The 18,615-nt window shown below is 38.5% G+C and overlaps 1 protein-coding gene across 2 annotated transcripts in view; it reads right to left on the reverse strand.

The window, feature by feature from the left end:
* Window positions 1–5,692: 5,692 nt before the first annotated feature.
* LOC121264800 overlaps window positions 5,693–18,615 on the reverse strand; it is a 32,456-nt gene continuing 19,533 nt past the window's right edge. For both annotated transcript variants that reach the window (XM_041168099.1, XM_041168101.1), the window contains 7 exons: window positions 8,847–8,909; window positions 8,722–8,773; window positions 7,599–7,673; window positions 6,998–7,045; window positions 6,819–6,854; window positions 6,470–6,544; window positions 5,693–6,029 (listed from right to left, as the gene is read on the reverse strand). In XM_041168099.1, the coding sequence (XP_041024033.1) occupies window positions 5,928–6,029; window positions 6,470–6,544; window positions 6,819–6,854; window positions 6,998–7,045; window positions 7,599–7,673; window positions 8,722–8,773; window positions 8,847–8,909 (451 nt within the window). In that variant the 3' untranslated portion in view covers window positions 5,693–5,927. The remainder of the gene's footprint in view (window positions 6,030–6,469; window positions 6,545–6,818; window positions 6,855–6,997; window positions 7,046–7,598; window positions 7,674–8,721; window positions 8,774–8,846; window positions 8,910–18,615) is intronic.

Below are 18,615 nucleotides of genomic sequence, written 5' to 3' on the forward strand. Positions count from 1 at the left end.
CAAAAACCCCCAGCAACGTAATAATTTCCCTGCACCAACTTGTCAGCTTTGTGACCAAACTGGTTATGCAGCCAAACGATGTCTAAAGTATCACCCTGCTGATGCAGTTGTCAATTGCACTACCACTGCAGATCAAGAGAAGAAATGGCTTAAGGATTCCGCTGCCTCTCACAATATAACATCCGATGTCTTCAACCTCATTATTCATTCTGAATATGATGGGTAGGATGAGGTCGTTATTGGAGATGGAATAGGTTTGCCTGTTACTCATGTTGGCTCTATGTGTCTTACCTCCCCTACACGTTCATTTATTCTTGATGATACTCTTTGTGTGTCATCCATTCAAAAAGATCTCATTTCCATTCATAGCTTCACCAAAACTAACTGAGTGTCTATTAAATTTTTTTATTCTTATTTTCTTGTGAAGAATCTGATCACGTGGGCGCAACTGATTCGAGGTGACTGCATTGAGGGTGTCTATTCGCTTCCTGCACTGGCTACCAATAAACAAGCATTTTTGGCCTTAGTTGTTGGGACACAGGTATCTTTTGATGCGTGGCATAACCGCCTTGGCCATCCCTCCCTCAAAATTGTTCAGCATCTCCTTAGTCGCAAGTCCCTTCCTTTGTCCTCCAAGAAGTCTAGCAGCACCTGCATATCATGCCTCATTAACAAATCCCACAAACTTCATTTCTCCAACACGTCTCTTTCAAGTCATTCTCCACTTGAATACTTGTATTCTGATGTATGGGGTCCTACCCCTGTTGTTGACATAAGTGGTTTCAAATATTATGTTTTATTTGTTGATTACTTTACCAAGTATTGTTGGTTGTTTCCTCTTCGTAATAAATTTGATGTTGCTAATATTTTCCACCAACTTGTTCCTCTTCTTGAACGATAATTCAGTCACAAAGTTAAGAACTTATACTTTGATAATGGTGGGGAATTTGTTAAACTAAAACATTTTCTCATCTCTCAAGGGATTAGCCACCTTACTACTGCACCACACATGCCCCAACAGAATGGTACTGCTGAACGGCATCATCGACATATTGTTGAGACTGGTTTGACCCTTCTCCATTGTGCAAATATGCCAATGTCGCACTGGGCTCAAGCCTTCAAAACCACAGTCTATTTAATAAATAGACTTCTTACACCCGTCCTTGGTCTGTTAAGTCCTCTTGAGAAACTGTTTCATCGACCTCCCAATTATGTCAAGCTTCGCATGTTCAGATGTCTGTGCTTTCTTTGGATAAAACCGTATACCACTCACAAATTGCAGCAAAAATTCCTTCCTTGTGTTTTCATTGGCTACTCAAATTCCTAAAGTGCTTATCTATGCCTTCACTTGGAAATCAACCGTACCTACACTTCCAGACATATCATCTTTGCTGAAGATATATTTTCATTTCGCATATGTCCATCTGCATCGCCTCCAACATCTTCGAGCATGCCGTGTCTCAGCATTGAGGTCCCATCCTCCGGTTATCCCAGCGCAAGGTCCAGATGTGATGCTTCCTAATTTTGCTCCTCCTACGCAGCCTGCACCCTCTGATCAGCCTGTGTCACCCGAGGTTAGTGCTCCTCCATCAAACTTGGCAGGTAATGTCTCCCTTCCATCTGTTTCTTCTTTTTCTTCCCAGACATCTCCACAACCAAAAAATATGCCACTTGTGCGCACTCACCAGATAACCACTCGTCCCATGAACAACATATATCAACCTAAGCACCTTTATCTTGTCATTAAACATCATGTTTCTCCTTCGGTTGAACCTACCTGTGTTTCTCAAGCCATAAAGGATCCCAATTGGAGATAGGCAATGTTTGATGAATTCACTGCACTGGTTCGACACGGCATTTGGACCCTTGTTCCTCCTCATCCCTCTCAGAACCTTGTGGGCAATAAATGGGTTTTCAAGCTCAAGTGCAATTCTGACAGTAGTATAGCGCTGTATAAGGCTCGATTAGTGGCCAAAGGCTTTCATCAACGCTCTGGCATTGATTATGGCAAAACATTCAGTCTAGTAGTTAAACCTTCCACTATCCGCTTGGTCATCTCCCTGGCATTACAACAAAATTGGCCTCTCTTTCATATTGACGTTAACAAGCTTTCTTACATGGGACACTTGATGAATATGTTTTTATGAAATAGCCAGTAGGTTTTGTAGACTCCTCTCACCCCTCATTTGTATGTAAACTCTACAAATCGCTCTATGGGCTCAAGTAGGCGCCTCAGGCATGGTATACTGCCCTTTGACAAAGTTTACTGCACTTGTGGTTCCACAATTCGGCCTCTGATTGTTCCCTGTTTATCTATAATTCTGGTGGCATCACAATCCATGCTTTAGTCTATGTTGATGACTTGATACTCACAAGGAATAATAGTGACCATCTACATCGAATTGTTCACCAACTTGGTGCTGAATATTCTTTGAAAGAGCTGGCTGCCTCTTCACTAGTTTCTGGGAGTCAAAGTCATCTCTACTACTGAGGGCCTCTTTCTAACACATTAGCGGTACATTCGAGATCTCCTTGATCAAACATGCAAGGAAGGAGCTAAAAATGTGTCTACTCCTTTGTCAACAAGTGTTAAACTGCACCTTGTGGATGGCTCTCCTCCTGTTGACTGCACAGAACTTCGTCGAGTGATTGGTGCCTTGCAATATTTCTCTTTCACAAGACCTGACATAAGTTTTGATGTGAATAAATTGGTGCAATTCATGCATAACCTGAGTTCCACTCATTGGCAGGCCACTAAGCGACTCCTACGATACTTGAAGCACACTATTCACCACGGCATCTTGCTTCGTCGATCATCTCCTTTACACCTTTGTGGTTTCTACGCTGACTAGGCAGGTAATCATGATGACAGGACATCAACCACTGCTTATCTTCTCTTTCTAAGTTCAAACTTAATTTCGTGGCGAACTCATTAACAGAAGGTTGTAGCCCACTCCTCCATAGAAGCAGAATATTGAGCTCTTGCCGCTGCTATGTCAGAAATTACATGGGTTAAATCTCTCTTGCTTGAACTCGGTGTCTCACTTCCAGAACCACCTTCACTGCTTTATGACAATGTGGATGCCACTCATCTCAGTCTCAACCCCGTCATGCATTCACGCATGAAACACATTGCAATTGATCTTCATTTTGTGAGGGATTATGTCACTCGTGGAGCTTTGAAGGTTGCTCATGTTCCTACTCAAGATCAACTTGCTGATCTGTTAACCAAGCTGATATCTTGCTCACGTTTTCAACTTCTATGTTCCAAGATTGGCGTAATTGATGGTACACCATTCTTGCGGGGGCGTATAAATGCTATCACATGATCAGGCTTGATTAAGGATCGCATTGCCTATGGCTTGATTTTAGGACAACAAATCACACACTTGATTATTGGAGCACAAATTGTGCACTGTAGATTGTATAGCTTGATTCCTATATAGGTTCCTTTTATAGTTTCTCTTTGTATCTATATTAGGATACTGAATACATAATACAAATCAATTTGTTCATACAAAATATTGTATCCAATTCTCTTTAGACTATATATAATTGATAAAATATCTAAAAAAACCTGTAGCTCCTTGTTTGGCAATCAGGACGTACTATCCACTTCAAAATTAGCCTCTCTATCTGTTTCATTAACACCTATCTACATATATATAAGAACTCAACAATAACTTGTCATTGTAGGATTGGAGATCCGTCTAAACTAACTCTATTAATGTTGGGTGAACCTATGACCATGAAGTCTTTTTTCCCCCACAAACTGCACCACTCCAAATATGTATGCATGGTGACATCCATCGGTAATCTATATCTGTTCTGTTTTTTCTTCGGCAATATATAACTAATTGTGGCGAGCTGGTCGGTACTATTAGGACCATGTCTTTTGAAAGGTTCTTCCCCGCCAGCTTTCTTAGTGACCCCAATCTTATAAAGCTATTAGGATTGATGCGAACCATGCATTTCAAAACTCTAAAAAAATAGTACCTTAATTTCCGTGGAATTAATACTTATATATATATATATAGTACGTACCTTCCTATATATTACAAATTAAGATACAAACTACGTACAATTAAAGAGTATATAAATCAATAATACTTCCAACTCATTCACGAATCATGATCTAATGGTGGAGCATCGATCCAAACATCTATCCATTTCAAAGTTTGAAACGTGAGTATACAATTAGCACCTAGCAAGCCGGCCATCGTCCTTGTACTTTACTAGAAGATCGAACCAGCTTTATATCAATCCTGTTAGAATTATTATTGATTAGTTTAGTCAACGTAAGTACTTGAATATATATAGCCAATCAGCTATTAACTCATTGTATATATAAACCCAGAGTAATTTTACATACAATCATAAAGTGCGTAAATATTATGTAATTGCTTTGAAAAAGAGCGAGGTCTACTATTAAAAAATTATTTTTTTCATGTAAGTCCTATATTTTGTTCACTTTTTTCGTGATGGTTACACAATTCACGGTTGTAAATATCTTTTCTCATATCCATATTCGTACGTACCGTGAATTTTCAATTCACCCAATTCAAGAATTCTTCTCCAATCACGATTCTTTTTCTTTCAAATTGCTTTCTTTCCTCTGTTTTCTGATAAATCCAGTCCTACTTAATTATGTAAATGATGGCAAATGCATGCCTCTTAATTACGTATAGTGAACACATGAAGCGCTTGTGTTCATGTCCATCAACATATATGTATGCATTATGTGCATGCATATTCTTCCTCATGATTCCAGCACTACTCTTAATACAAGCTAATAAAGGGGAGCATACTATATATATATATATATATATATATATATGTATACCCTTGAAGCAATATTATTGCAAATACAAAGTTCACTACTATTATATATAGGGGATCAAGATAGCCGTAATGATCACATTAACGTTCTTCAGAAGTCTTCTAATCATCCCTACATTTCCAAGAACATCAGCTATGAAATTAATTAGCATCTCCTATATACGTACGTACGTAGGGCATGCATTAACGTATGCAATATATCAAATAATGACTATATATATTGAGTTCAGCATGTGAGCGAAATTCATTGGATATCATGTAATTTACATACAAGAATATTAACACACTTTCCATACGTGAGCTAGCGTGGTTATCAAGTCGGGCGCGGTGTACGTATCTTGCATGATACGGAGAACCACATCTAAAATCCATCCATTTTAGGTTGTGTTTTGGAAGTTCCCATTATAATTAGGAGGGGAAAAAAATGAAACTTCGTGGGCCATAATCGTGAATATTGGACATGCAACCCAAACATGTATGCTTTCCTCAAGTTTGATTTATTGAGGTTGGGACCTTGCATTGCTAACTACTAAAACAGATACTGACGCTACACAGATACAATTTTGAGCTATTTTTCCATTAATGCATTGAAAACATTATATTTTACAAATTTACGCTTGAATTTCTCAATGAATCATGATTACAGGGAATGGAAGAGCCTAGCTAATCTATTTGCAAATGCTTTTTACTCTTCAATCATTCAATTGCACAACACTATTATTGGTCACCTTCTCCATTATTATTTTTTTCCCAAACAAGTTCTATTATTTAATTGAATATTTTAATTGATATAGGTCAATTTTTTTTTACTTTGGCATTTGTTGATTAGATGCAAGCAATGGACTGGCCTCTCTTAGATCGACATGTCGTGATATTACAATAAGCTTCAATTTTGACGCCTTGCCAAGATACACATTATGTTACACTTGTAGGATTCTGCTCCCAATCAACTGTAGCAAATCCCGACGATGGCAAGTAATGGCAATCCTCAGGAGATGCAATTAAAAAATACAAAATGATGATGATAATAATAATAATAATAATACATATGAATGCGAAAAATCATTAAGAAGCATCAATATCAAGGATTATGCTACGTCCAAGAAGGGATCTTCTCGTCCTTCCACTTCAGTTACAGACTGCACTGGCTCTGCAACTGGAGGTATGCAATCCACCTTATAACGAAGTACCTATATTTCACAATTTAAAAAAAAAAAGATATGCATCAGATACCTCCAGCTCAAATTGACACAACCTTTTGGAATCAGAGTACCAGAAGGCAATAGAAAAAAGAAAGGACCCTTTAGGTACTGGCGAAGCAAAATCAAGACAAAAAATTAAACCTCGCTATCCGCACCCCCACTACCCAAAAATTTTTTTTCCAAAAAAAAAAAACAAACAAACAAATTGAGAAACAACCTCATTCATTCATTTATTTCTTTAAACGGATGAAGAAAAAGGTTCAAGGACTTATAGAGGTAGAAATGTGTCAAATGCCAGTGAGATTATAATGGTCCAAAATATTGCGTGTGCAAACCTCCACAGAAAACTCAGCCATGCAATGCATGATATTAACTCTAGTAGGGTGACCAAAAACATTTAATGAAATCAGTAACACAGGTCCACATACCTTCTTAAAAAAGGTCGAATACGAATTGTCCCAAATCAACTTATAGTTTCCCACCATACATGCGCAGAAGTTTCCCTGTAAGAATATGCACGAAATTTGAGAGAATTCACAATTAGTATATACTAAACCACATTCAAAGCAGCATTTGCAGCGACATAATAGAGAAATATTTGGTTCACACAAATCTTATACAAAAGTTTACATTGACGAGATTTAATGTAATCCATCATATTGTAAAACTCTTTACTGTAGATTAGATATCAAGTATTACATTAAGTCACGTCAACATGTAAACTTCTTTATGTAAGATTTTTGTGTAGACCTAACACTTCTCACATAGTAAACTCACTTGGTCTGACTCATAACGCCGGGAAGGTAATATCAGCTGTGGGACATCCACCAATGACCCATCATAAACATGAGGAAAAAAATCACGGTCAGAAGGAGAAAAAAAAAAATACTACTACAGGAGTTGCAGTGTAGCAGGAACAAGAGGATTGCAAGGGAGAAAAATAATATTCAACTTACAGTTTTTTCCCCAGAAGAATTTGTAAACTCCACAGTGAATCCAATATCCTGAAAACAACACAAAGCTCAACAGTGATGGAGAATGATCTGTTAACTACCATGTCAGGCATTGCCCGTAAAGAGAGCATACAATTTCAATAATATTAAAAATTAACAGATGGATAGCAGGGTTACATTTTGAGACATCAAATTCAATCGCCTATCAAAAATTCTCAGTGATTCAAGACACATGGCATGCAACGTTAATACAAATAACAATCTATTAAAGAATTTCTAATGGAACCATGGAAGGACCAATTTGATTGATCTTAAAACGACAGCCAACAGGGTACAAAGTTTAAATAAAAAGCACATAGAGAAGTGTAACTTTAAGCCAAACCACAGGGTCTAATTTTGTCTTTAACCCTAAAAAAATAGAAAAAGTAGGGCATAATATATGGAGCATGAACCAAGTGCCATCACCTCTGATTGCATCAATTTGAAGCATCAAGAGTGAGTAACAAAGGAAACAATACTGAGTTCAAATTGTGTATCACATTGTACAAAAGAAAGAAAACGACCCAGTCATGTAAGGACTGGATTTAACATTTAGGAAAAGTACCATGTTCATCTTGCCTTGCACCAATGAGAAATCCCAAGCAATGTATGAGTTTATCGAGTCCACTGTCAAAGAAACCTACAAAGGTAATGCAATTATAAAATACCATGATAGACATTAAACAACAAATGGATAATTGCAAGAATGTTACTGAGTCAAAACTACCATCTTCAAATGTACCTAACTGGACTAACCAAACTTGGTACAACTGAGAAGGAGAAAAGCTGTATAGTTTAAAAGTTACAGTCCAGTACATAAATAGGCAGCTCTTTACTCGATAGCTTTCAGGACTATTCTATTCTTTTTTTTTTAAACTGAGTTTCAGGAATCGTTACATCTAAACAAAGATACACTCTCAAGTTGCAACTAAAATGTTTTAGTAACTATCAAACAAGGTCATCCTTAAAGGCATATACCATCTAATAGAATACAGCTAATACAACTCATCTACATATACAATATATTTAGAATTTATGTATAGTACAATGAACAACTCTACCCAGTTACATGATTTAATTTGGATATTTTTTAACACTTTTCTTCTACTAGAAATATGTCATGGAACTTATAAAGTTTGGATATTTTTAAAGTTGTTAAAAGCTACATAGATAATTGTGTTTTTTTAACGAGTAGACGAAAATATTATTGAAGAATGCAAAAGGATTGCTTATAAAATTCTCAAAGGACTTTTACATTCCTTCAAATGCCCTCTTGCTACTTTCCAACCACGTGCACATCAAGCACAAAGGCAAAACTTTCTAGGTCGCAAAACTTTCTAGGTCACAAGACTTCTACTGCTACCTAACTTCCCATTGGCAAGGACAGCACCTCAATCCCAGAATGAGGCACAACACAACATTTCCAAACAGAGAGAAGACCAACAACCAAAAGGCAAGAGATAGCGCGCACGCACGTGCACACAGCGCACACACACACATAATTATTTTGGACAAGGTAAAGTGTATAGTTTGTTCCAAAGGCTCAGTTCACATAATATTTAACGTGCATCACTCAAATGGATGCCTTAGGTCCAGATAAAATACACAGGAAAGTACATTAATAGTTATGAAATATATGACCTTCAATGATGAGCAATAAATCTTCCGAGCATATGTAAAAGACAAACCTCATAAGTTTTCCCAGCCGGAACACTTATCTCTTTGTATTCGTCACTTTTCCTGCACAGAACAAAACAAGACTTTGAAATGAAGATACCGAGACAAATATTAGCTAAAAGCTCAGAGAATTTACCTTGCATCTAATGCACCGGCAACCTCTGCTGATATTAAGAATGGTGAATTTGCAAAAACCCCACTGATAAAAAAAAAAAAAACAGACATGCTATATAAATAAACAGCTAGAACAAAGCAATAACAGTCAAAGAAACACTTGTGGTGCCATACAAAAATGTCTTGTGCTCATTTAACTTCGCAAACATTGTCATAGGCAGGCGAATTCACATTAAACATGATAGACAAGTAAGCTCCTACACATGCTAAGGTTTCCTGTACATAAAAAGCAAGACTTGTGCAACCAGGGAAAAAAAGAGGAAAAAAAAAAAGAACACATTTAAACCAAGAGGAGAGTATAGCCCAACCATATACTCTAAGGACACGTTTGGACACTTGGAGTATTTCAGAATTTAGTGAATAGTAGTAAAATAGTTTGAGTTAATATGTTTTATTAGGTTTTGGGGAATGAGAGAAAAAAAGTTGAATAAAAATATTATAAAGTTAAAACAAACTTAAATATTTTTTTTAATATTTTTTTTGTTTTGAAGTTTGTAAAAGTTGTATTGATTTTTTTTTGTTTTGTTTTGTTTTGAAGTTCGTAAAAATTGTGTTGGTTTTTGTATTTGGAAAATGATTCGGTAATGATTACATTAAAAAAGTTGAAGATTTGCAATTGAAATGTGTTTTGTGTTTGAGTGATGCTTGGAAACGAAATTATGACAAGTTTTGAGAATTATGTGTCTCATCTCTATGTCCAAACGTCCCCTAAGTTTACGTCTTGACATTGACTTATCCCGAGCCTAAATATTTTTTCACCAACTAAATAGTCCAGCAAGTTTTTCCCCCCATTAATCTTGCATGCCACTTTTCTTTTTCTTCGTCTTCATTCTTTTGAATAAGTTGCAAGATCCCTAAGGCCAAAGCTGATCAGAAGAAGTAATTTTATTTCTGCTTCCCCTCCATGAAAATAAAATACCCAAGTGCTAACCCTCCATTATATGATGCTATGGAGCCTTATGCATAAAAACAACTCCAAAAAGATATTGAATATAATTTCAGCCAAGAAGCCACACAGGGCAATCACTGGTCTAAAGTATCCATTCCATCCATAAACCAAAATTCCAATTTTCCCTCGGTAGCCCAAGCAAATTAGAGTCGCCAATTGAAAAAAAAAAAACACAAAAGAATTAGAGTCCTAGCCAGTAATTAAGTCCCCTACCTCCCTCCTCTCTATGAGTGGCATAGAAGACATCCACGAAACCAAGGGCCTCTACTGTAAAGAGCTCCATTAATCAAGTATGTACTCTAGATACCTAGTTAGTACATTCTCTTTCTCTCCCTTCCTCGGTAGAGCCCAAGATATGAGTGTTGGAGGTGGTATTTGGGCTAACTGAGGCAGGGGACAATCTTATAATGGGTTTTGTGGCTTTGAAGGAAGAGGAGCCAATGAGTAGGATCAGGGAATGAGTCCAGTGAAGGGAAGGAATTTGTTCCCATTACTCAGCTTTCCTCCCTTGAAGACTCACTAAAATACAAGCTAGACTCTTCACCGTCACTTGGGACACTCCTGACCACTAAAGCCAATCTCTCTCGAATTAAGGCTGCTTCCCTACGCCTTCTCAGAGAAGAGCTGGAGTTCCATGCCTAAATCAGAGAAAAGAATAGGCTGGAAAAGAGAGGGCTGGATACATCAACTTGGAGAATGCAGAAAATGAAGACTTTAGACACATTGTTCGCGCTTTATGTGAAGGCCTTGAAAAGGAACTAATAGCATTGTTTGCTGCCATTGAAGGTAGCCATTATCCAGAGCTGATGCTGAAATTAGCCAGTAAAGGACGCAAAGAGCTAATTGATTGACTTGTAACATTAATTACAACTCAAAAAAAGGAAGCTCTAGTCATGGTAGAATCTAGTGGAGGGGTGTTTTCAAGTCTCCATGAAGCCAAAGTTACACCCATGGAACAATAGGGGTTAAAGGTTTACGAGGCAGATTAACATCTTGGGGTGCGGAACGTCTTGTCTTCAAGAGACTAGGTTGGAGGCGTTTTTCTTTTTTTTTTTTTTTTTTTTTTTTTTTTGGATAAGATAAAACCTATTGCCCATATAATTGTCTTTGCTGTCCATTAATCAATCTTCTTTCCTTCTATTCTTCTTTCCTTATTTTACCTTTACTTCATTTACTTAGGCTTGTACAGTTAGCATTCTGACAGAATATATAGTTTCCATATGAGGCTAGAATGCTAGAATCACTCAGCAATTAGTTTTTTTCCACGTATAGTTCTCTTGTAAAGTTCATATATAATATACAGATCATTCAAAGGCCATTCATTCGGCTATTCACACAATACTTTGACATGGTATCAAGAGCCGGTTGAATTTTTTTTCTTCTCAGTCTCGTATTTCAGCGTGTTCTGTGTTGTTCTTGCCCGCATGAATTTTTTTTCTCTTAATTTCGTGTGTCAGCGTCTTCAGGGTTGTCCTATGGTGCACCCAAAGTATTTTCTTGGTGTTTCGGCAAGCTCTGTCTTCTCCTGAGGTGAACCCGACATCAGTTCTTCGTGTTTTTCGACAATCGTGGTTCTCTACTGCAAATTTCCAGTGTCTTTGAGTTTCAGTGGCGGTCGGCGCAACCTTCTCTAGGTCTTTCAGCAGTTTCAGTGGTTGGGTGACTGTCGGAGCAGCCCTCTAGTGGTGCTTCCGGCGTCTCTGTCTGTTCGTAGTTGTTGTTGCAGCCCTCTGGTGACTTTCGGCACATCTGGTTTTCTCGAGTCTTCTTTGTCTGTTGTCGCAGCAACCCTCACGTTGGTTTTTCGGCTTGGTCAGTATATTTTGTGGCTCTTGGCTTCTTTGAATTGTGGTTCATGACTTCCGAAAATTTCATTTTATTTTTTGGTCTCGGTTGATTTCCGTTGTTGTTTCTTTTTGCTTTGTCTTGGGATTCATTTATTTGTAATGGACTCTGCACCTGTGTGTGTTAAGTTTACGGGCACAAATTACTCTACTTGAGCATATCAGTTTGAACTTATCCTCAAGGGAAAAGATCTTTGGGGTCATATTGATGGCATGGATGTCGGCCAAACATCCAATATTGACAAATCCAAAGATCTCAGGGCTTCTCCTTCATGGGTTGTACTTGATGCTCGGATTATGTCTTGGCTCCTTGGTTCGGTGGAGCCACATATTGTTACCAACTTGCGAGCTCATCGCTCCACTCAATCCATGTGGAATTACTTGAAGAAGGTTTTATCATCAAGCTAATGATGCTCGTCGCTTTCAGTTAGAACATGCGATTTCCATGTTTCAACATGGTAGTCATTCCATCCAAGACTACTACTTGGCATTTCTGACTCTTTCGCATGAATATACTGATTTGGTTACATCGGATGTTCTTGTTGCCGCTCTTTCGACTATTCAGACTCTTCACGAGACTAACCAGCATGATCAGTTTCTTATGAAATTACGCCCGGAATATGAATCTGTTCGCTCCTCTCTACTGAACAGATCTCCTGTTCCTTCTCTTGATATTTGTTTTGGTGAGTTACTTCGCGAAGAACGTCCTAGTACTCAAGCTATTCTGGAGCAATCTCATGGTAGTTCCGGGATGGCAACTGTGGCTTATTCTACCAAAGGACAAGGATCACTTATGAATTCTAAAAATTTGCAGTGTTCCTGCTGCAAGGAATATGGACATATTGCTGCCAATTATCCTAAGAAATATTGTTCTTATTGCAAGAAGAAGGGTCACAGTATCAAAGAATGTCGTATTTGCCCCCAAAATCGGTAGGCCCAAGCACTTCAGACTTCTGTTATTGTTCCTCCCGCTGCAACTTCTGTAGCGCATGGCTCTTCCTCAGGTGCTTCCTCTGATCTTGCACCTCCTGCAGCAAATTACTGCACACCAAAAATGGTGCAAAAGATGTTAATTTCGGCATTATCTGCAATGGGGTTTTAAGGTAAAAATTCTACTAAACTCTAGTACGTAGACTCGGGGGCTTCTAATCACATGACGAATACTCCCACCACTGTGTCATGTTCGGCCCTATGCTGGTCAATCTGCCATTCAGACTGCCAATGGCAGTTCTTTGCCCATAGCTATTGTCGAAGATGCCTATTCTAAATTTACTAATGTGTTTCTTGCTCCTCAGCTTTCCACAAATCTTATTTCTGTTGGTCAATTAGTTGATAACAATTGTGCTGTTAATTTTTCTGGTGATGATTGTTCTGTGCAGGACCAGGTAACGAGGGAGCCGATCGCGAAGGGACCTAAAGTGAGGTGCTTGTTTCCACTATTTTTACCTGTACCAGCACTTTCTCCAGTTTCCTCTATTAAGTCTTTTGTTTGTAATAATGTTCCTAATCTGAGTATGGTGTGGCATCGTCGTTTAGGCCAATCCCAATACTCAGATCTTATTGCATGTATTGCACTCTGGTTTTCTTGGTAATAAAGAACGTTATTCTTTATCTCTTGAGTGTGATTCTTGCAAACTTGGTAAAAGCAAAACTCTTCCCTTTCCTTTGCATGCTAGTAGAGCTTCTCACTGCTTTGATCTTATCCATAGTGATGTTTGGGGACCTTCCCCGGTTAGTTCACATGAAAAATTTAAATATTATGTGACTTTCATTGATGATCATAGCAGAGTTACTTGGGTCTATTTTCTTCGCTCTAAATCTGAGGTTTTTCCTACTTTCATTGAGTTTTTAGCGTATGTTGCAAATCAATTTTTTGCAACTATTAAGACATTGCACACAGATTCTGGTGGTGAATATTTATCTATTGAGTTTCAGGCATTCTTGGCTTCTAAAGGTATTATTCATCAACGTTCATGTTCTGCTACTCCCCAACAGAATGGAGTAGCCGAACACAAAAATCGTCATCTTCTTGATGTGGTATGTACCCTCTTGTTAGAATCCTCTGTTCCATCCATGTTCTGGGTCGAGGCTCTGAAAACTACTACTCACTTGATTAATCATTTATCTTCCCAAGTCTTACACATGGAGTCTCCCTATTTCCGCCTGTTTGATAATCTACGTATTTTTGGCTGTGTATGTTTGTTCATTTACCTCCTCATGAGCGACATAAATTATCTGTTCAATCTGTTAGATGTGCATTCTTGGGATATAATGTGTCAAAAGGGATTTGTTTGTTATAATCCTATATTACATTGTACACACATTTCTAGAAATGTTATTTTCTTTGAAAATCAACATTTCTTTCTTGTGTCCTTTGTGCCCTCTCCTTCTACTGTGGTACTCCCCTCCTTTGAGCAGTAGTTCTCTGATCTTCATCAAGTCAACTCTCGCTTTAAACCAGGTATTTTGTATACAAGACGCTATCGCCCACATTCTCTCCCGATGGCTCACTAGATATCTGATCCTACCATGCTCCAGAACCAGTCAGCTATAGTACCTCCAATGCCTTTGGTACGTCGCTCTCCTCGAGTGTTGGTACCCCCGGATAGGTATGGGTTTACTTCTTCCAATTCTGGCAATTCTATTTTAGCTCTTACTGCTGCATTGTCCAATTTTGATATTCTCACATCCTACTCACAAGCTGCCAAGCATGACTGTTGGCAACAAGCTATGCAGGAAGAAATTGCCGCTATAGAGGCCAATCACACCTGGGACATAGAGCCATGTCCTCCAACAATTGTTCCTCTGGGTTGCAAATGGGTTTACTCAGTCAAGGTTCGATCTTATGAAAGTTTGGATCGTTACAAAGCTCGACTTGCTGCACTTGAGAATAATCAGGAATATGGTGTCAATTATGAAGAGACCTTTGCTCTTGTGGCTAAGTTGACTACTGTTCGTACGATTCTAGCTCTTGCTGCTTCCAATGATTGGCCACTACATCAGATGGATGTCAAAAATGCGTTTCTTCATGGGGATCTTAAAGAGCGTATTTATATGAAGCCACCCCCGGGATTGTTTTCTTCTTTGACTTCACAAGTGTGTAAGCTTTGTCGTTCCTTTTATGGTCTCAAACAAGCTCCAAAGGCTTGGTTTGATAAATTTCAAACCACTTTATTACAATTCTCATTCAAGCAGAGCAAGTATGACACTTCCTTGTTTCTTCGAAAATCAAACATGGGTATTGTTGTTATTTTGGTTTACGTTGATGATATTGTGATTACTGGTTTCGATTCTGTTTTACTTGGCCAGCTCAAGACTCATCTCTCTGATTCCTTTCATATGAAAGATCTTGAGTCTCTCACATATTTTCTCAATCTTGAGGTGCATAATAGTCCATCTGGTATTTCACTCAATCAACATAAGTATGCTAGTAACCTGGTGTCTACAGCTGGCCTACAGGAGGCCACCTCTGTTGATACTCCCATGGAATTGAATGTCAAGCTTCGCAAATTGGAGGGTGATTTACTTGTTGATCCCAATTTATACTGGAAGTTGGTGGGTAGTCTTGTCTATCTCACCATTACTAGACTGGACATTTCCTTTGCAGTACAGCAAGTCAGCCAGTTTTTTCAGAACCCTCGTCATCTTCATTTGGCTGTTGTCCGTAGGATCATATGTTATGTTCAGGGCACTTCTACCCATGGCTTATTCTTTCCTGAAGGCAATTCTTCTCGTCTTACTGCTTATAGCGATGTTAATTGGGCCTGTTGTGCTAATACACGTCGATCCATCACTGGTTGGTGTGTGTCATTAGGTGATGCATTGATCTCCTGGAAGAGTAAGAAGCAAGACAAAGTCTCTAAGTCATCTACAAAATTTGAATACCGAGCAATGTCTCTTGCTTGTTCCGAAATTATTTGGCTTCGAGGTTTGCTTGCTGAGCTAGATTTTTCTAAGACTGATCCTACACATCTACATGCTGATAATACAAGTGCTATTCAAATCAAGGCCAATCCTGCCTATCATGAGCGCACGAAGTATATTGAAGTCGACTGTCGCTCTATCCGTGAAGCATTTGAAGCTCGTGTTATCACTCTTCCACATGTCTCCACTGAACTACAAATTGCTGATATCTTCACCAAAGCTCTCACTCGCCATCGACATTGCTTCTTAAGTAGCAAATTGATACTTGTTGATCAACCCGCATCAATCTGAGGGGGGCTGTCAATGGACATAATCAATCTTCTTTCCTTCCATTCTTCTTTCTTTATTTTACTTTTACTTCATTTACTTAGGCTTGTACAGTTAGCATATTGACAAAATATATAGTTTTCATATAAGACTAGAATGCTAGAATCACTCGGCAATTAGTTTCTTTCCATGTATAGTTCTCTTGTAAAGTTCATATATAATATACAGATCACTCAAAGGTCATTCATTCGGCTATTCACATAATACTTTTGACTTACTTTGACAATAATTTCTGAAGCATTTATTTTGCTCTCATAGAGCCACCTCAGCATTTTCCTAATTACTTTAATGTTTTTACAATCTTTAATGGTTCTGTAATTTTATTATTTTCTTAATTACAACACCAACATTTCCACTTCAGTCATTGTAATCATTCACTTACCTATCTCTTACACTCCCTTACAATTTGCATAACCATTTGTTGCATATAAGACCCTTTGCACACAAAAATGAGGATTCTTTTTCCTTTTCATTTCCTATAATATAATGAATTCAGGGTCTTTTTCCCACACATAGCGTGGGCAGCTCAAATCGACCCCCAAAGGGGGAGCCAACCCAGTTTACCAGTTTTTTCAAATTGATGTGTTCTTATAGTAATGAAGTGAAATATGTTGAGATGAGGAGTTTGTATTTTTGGGAAGAAGTTGGGGAAAAGCTTTAATGGTAGACCAAAAATTACTCTACTGTAGACCCAAAAATGTGCGCGCCAAACATGCACTTATACTCTCTATTTCTGGTCTTCTTAGAAAGCACAAGAACCGAAAAGATTCATTTCGAAATACCTACAAAAGATTCTTTTCTTTTTTTTTTTTTTATAAGTAATCAAGAAGTTTTATTCATAGTAATAGGCAAAGCTCAAGTATACAGGAACTATGCATGTGAAATACCTATCTATAATGTACAACAGAAAGAGTCATGAACATTGAGTCCATTACAAACAATAGCCCCCACCCAAGAAAACAATGTTTTAAAGAAAAAAAGTTTAAGCTCCTCCATTGTTCTCTCTGTTGGTTTTTGAAGCTTCAATCATTTCACTCCCGTCAAATACACCAACACATACATATAGGGACCATTTTCCATATTGCTGCAACTTGTGTGTTTCCACAAAGACCTCTCTAGCATGCTACAAAGTCCACCAATCTACCGGGCATAACCCATGATAAACCAAGTCCTATAAAAAAATCAGCCCACAAGGTCCTGGCCACCTCACAATTTAGAAACAAATGATCAACAGATTCGTCATCTTTCTTACACATATAACACTAGTCTAATACCATTAATCAACGCTTAGATTATTTCTGGTGAGAATTTTGTCCAAAGCTGCTGTCCAAACAAAAAAAGCTGTTTTTGAAGAAGTTTTGGTCTACTAGATGCTCTTCGATGGGAATGAGAGCCTGCCCTGATTTGATAAAACTCTTTCAAATGATTGGACCGTGAATCTACAATTTTTGGAAGGGCTCCAAAACATCCTATCCATCGTACTCTAGGTCATACGTACTGAATACAAAGCTGCATAGAAGTCTGAAATAACCTCCATCTCCCAATCGTGGGCTGCCCTAATGAAGTCCACGTTCCATTGAGGGGAGCCATTACAAAAAGCCAAAAGGTCCACTATTGCTGCATCCTTTACTCGTGCTAACTCAAAAATGGCAGGGAAGGTGTCTTTGAGACAGCATTCACCACACCATTTATCATACCAAAATATGACGCGAGAGCCATCGCCCACCCTAGTATGTGTATGTCTCCTGAAAGTCTCCCAACCCTTCCTAATTTTTTTCCACAACCGTACCCCATGCGAACCACGTACCTCCTTCGAGCACCAACCGCCCCATGCTTCCCCAACCTATGCATCTATGATCGACTTCCACAAAGCCCCCCTTTCTTGTTGGTACCGCCACAACCATTTACCCAGTAAAGTTTAATTGAATTTAGTCAAGTTATGAATACCCAATCCACCCCCAGAAACTGAAGTGCATATCGTGTTCCAATTGACCAGATAGAACTTGAACTCGTCCCCCAAACCACTCCACAAGAAATCACAATGTAACTTCTCAATACGGTTGGCAATCTTTGCTGGGAGTGGGAACAAAGACAAAAAGTAGGTGGGAAGGTTAGAGAGAGTACTTTTGATCAATGTAAGCCTGCCACCTTTAGATAAATACAACCTCTTCCAAGATGCCAGCCTACGCTCCACCTTTTCAACCACAGGATTCCAAATCTGCTTTGATTTGAAGGAGGCACCCAATGGTAATCCAAGATACTGAAGAGGTAAAGAGGATACCTTACATCCCAAGAGAGAGGCTAGAGCTGCCACTTCAAGAACATTCCCCACTGGCATCATCTTAGACTTTGACAAATTAACTTTCAAGCCCAAAACCGCTTCGAAGCAAAGAAGTAGGGCCCTCAAAGATTGGATATATCCGAGATTTGCTCTACAGAATATAAGTGTCATCAGCAAACAACAAATGAGAAATATCAAGAGAGTCGAAGTTACCATTCCCCACCGAGAAACCATGGTGAAAACCACCTTCCACAAGCCCTACAATCATCTTACTGAGGGCTTCCATGACGAATAGGAATAGTAATTGAGATAGCGGATCTCCCTGTCTCAACCCACGGAAGGAGTTAGAAGCCTGTTGGAGAACCATTCACCAAAATAGATAATCGAACTGTTGAGATAAAAAACT

The sequence above is a fragment of the Juglans microcarpa x Juglans regia genome, chromosome 5D, assembly GCF_004785595.1.
Source record: "Juglans microcarpa x Juglans regia isolate MS1-56 chromosome 5D, Jm3101_v1.0, whole genome shotgun sequence".
Classification (NCBI taxonomy): Eukaryota; Viridiplantae; Streptophyta; class Magnoliopsida; order Fagales; family Juglandaceae; genus Juglans; species Juglans microcarpa x Juglans regia.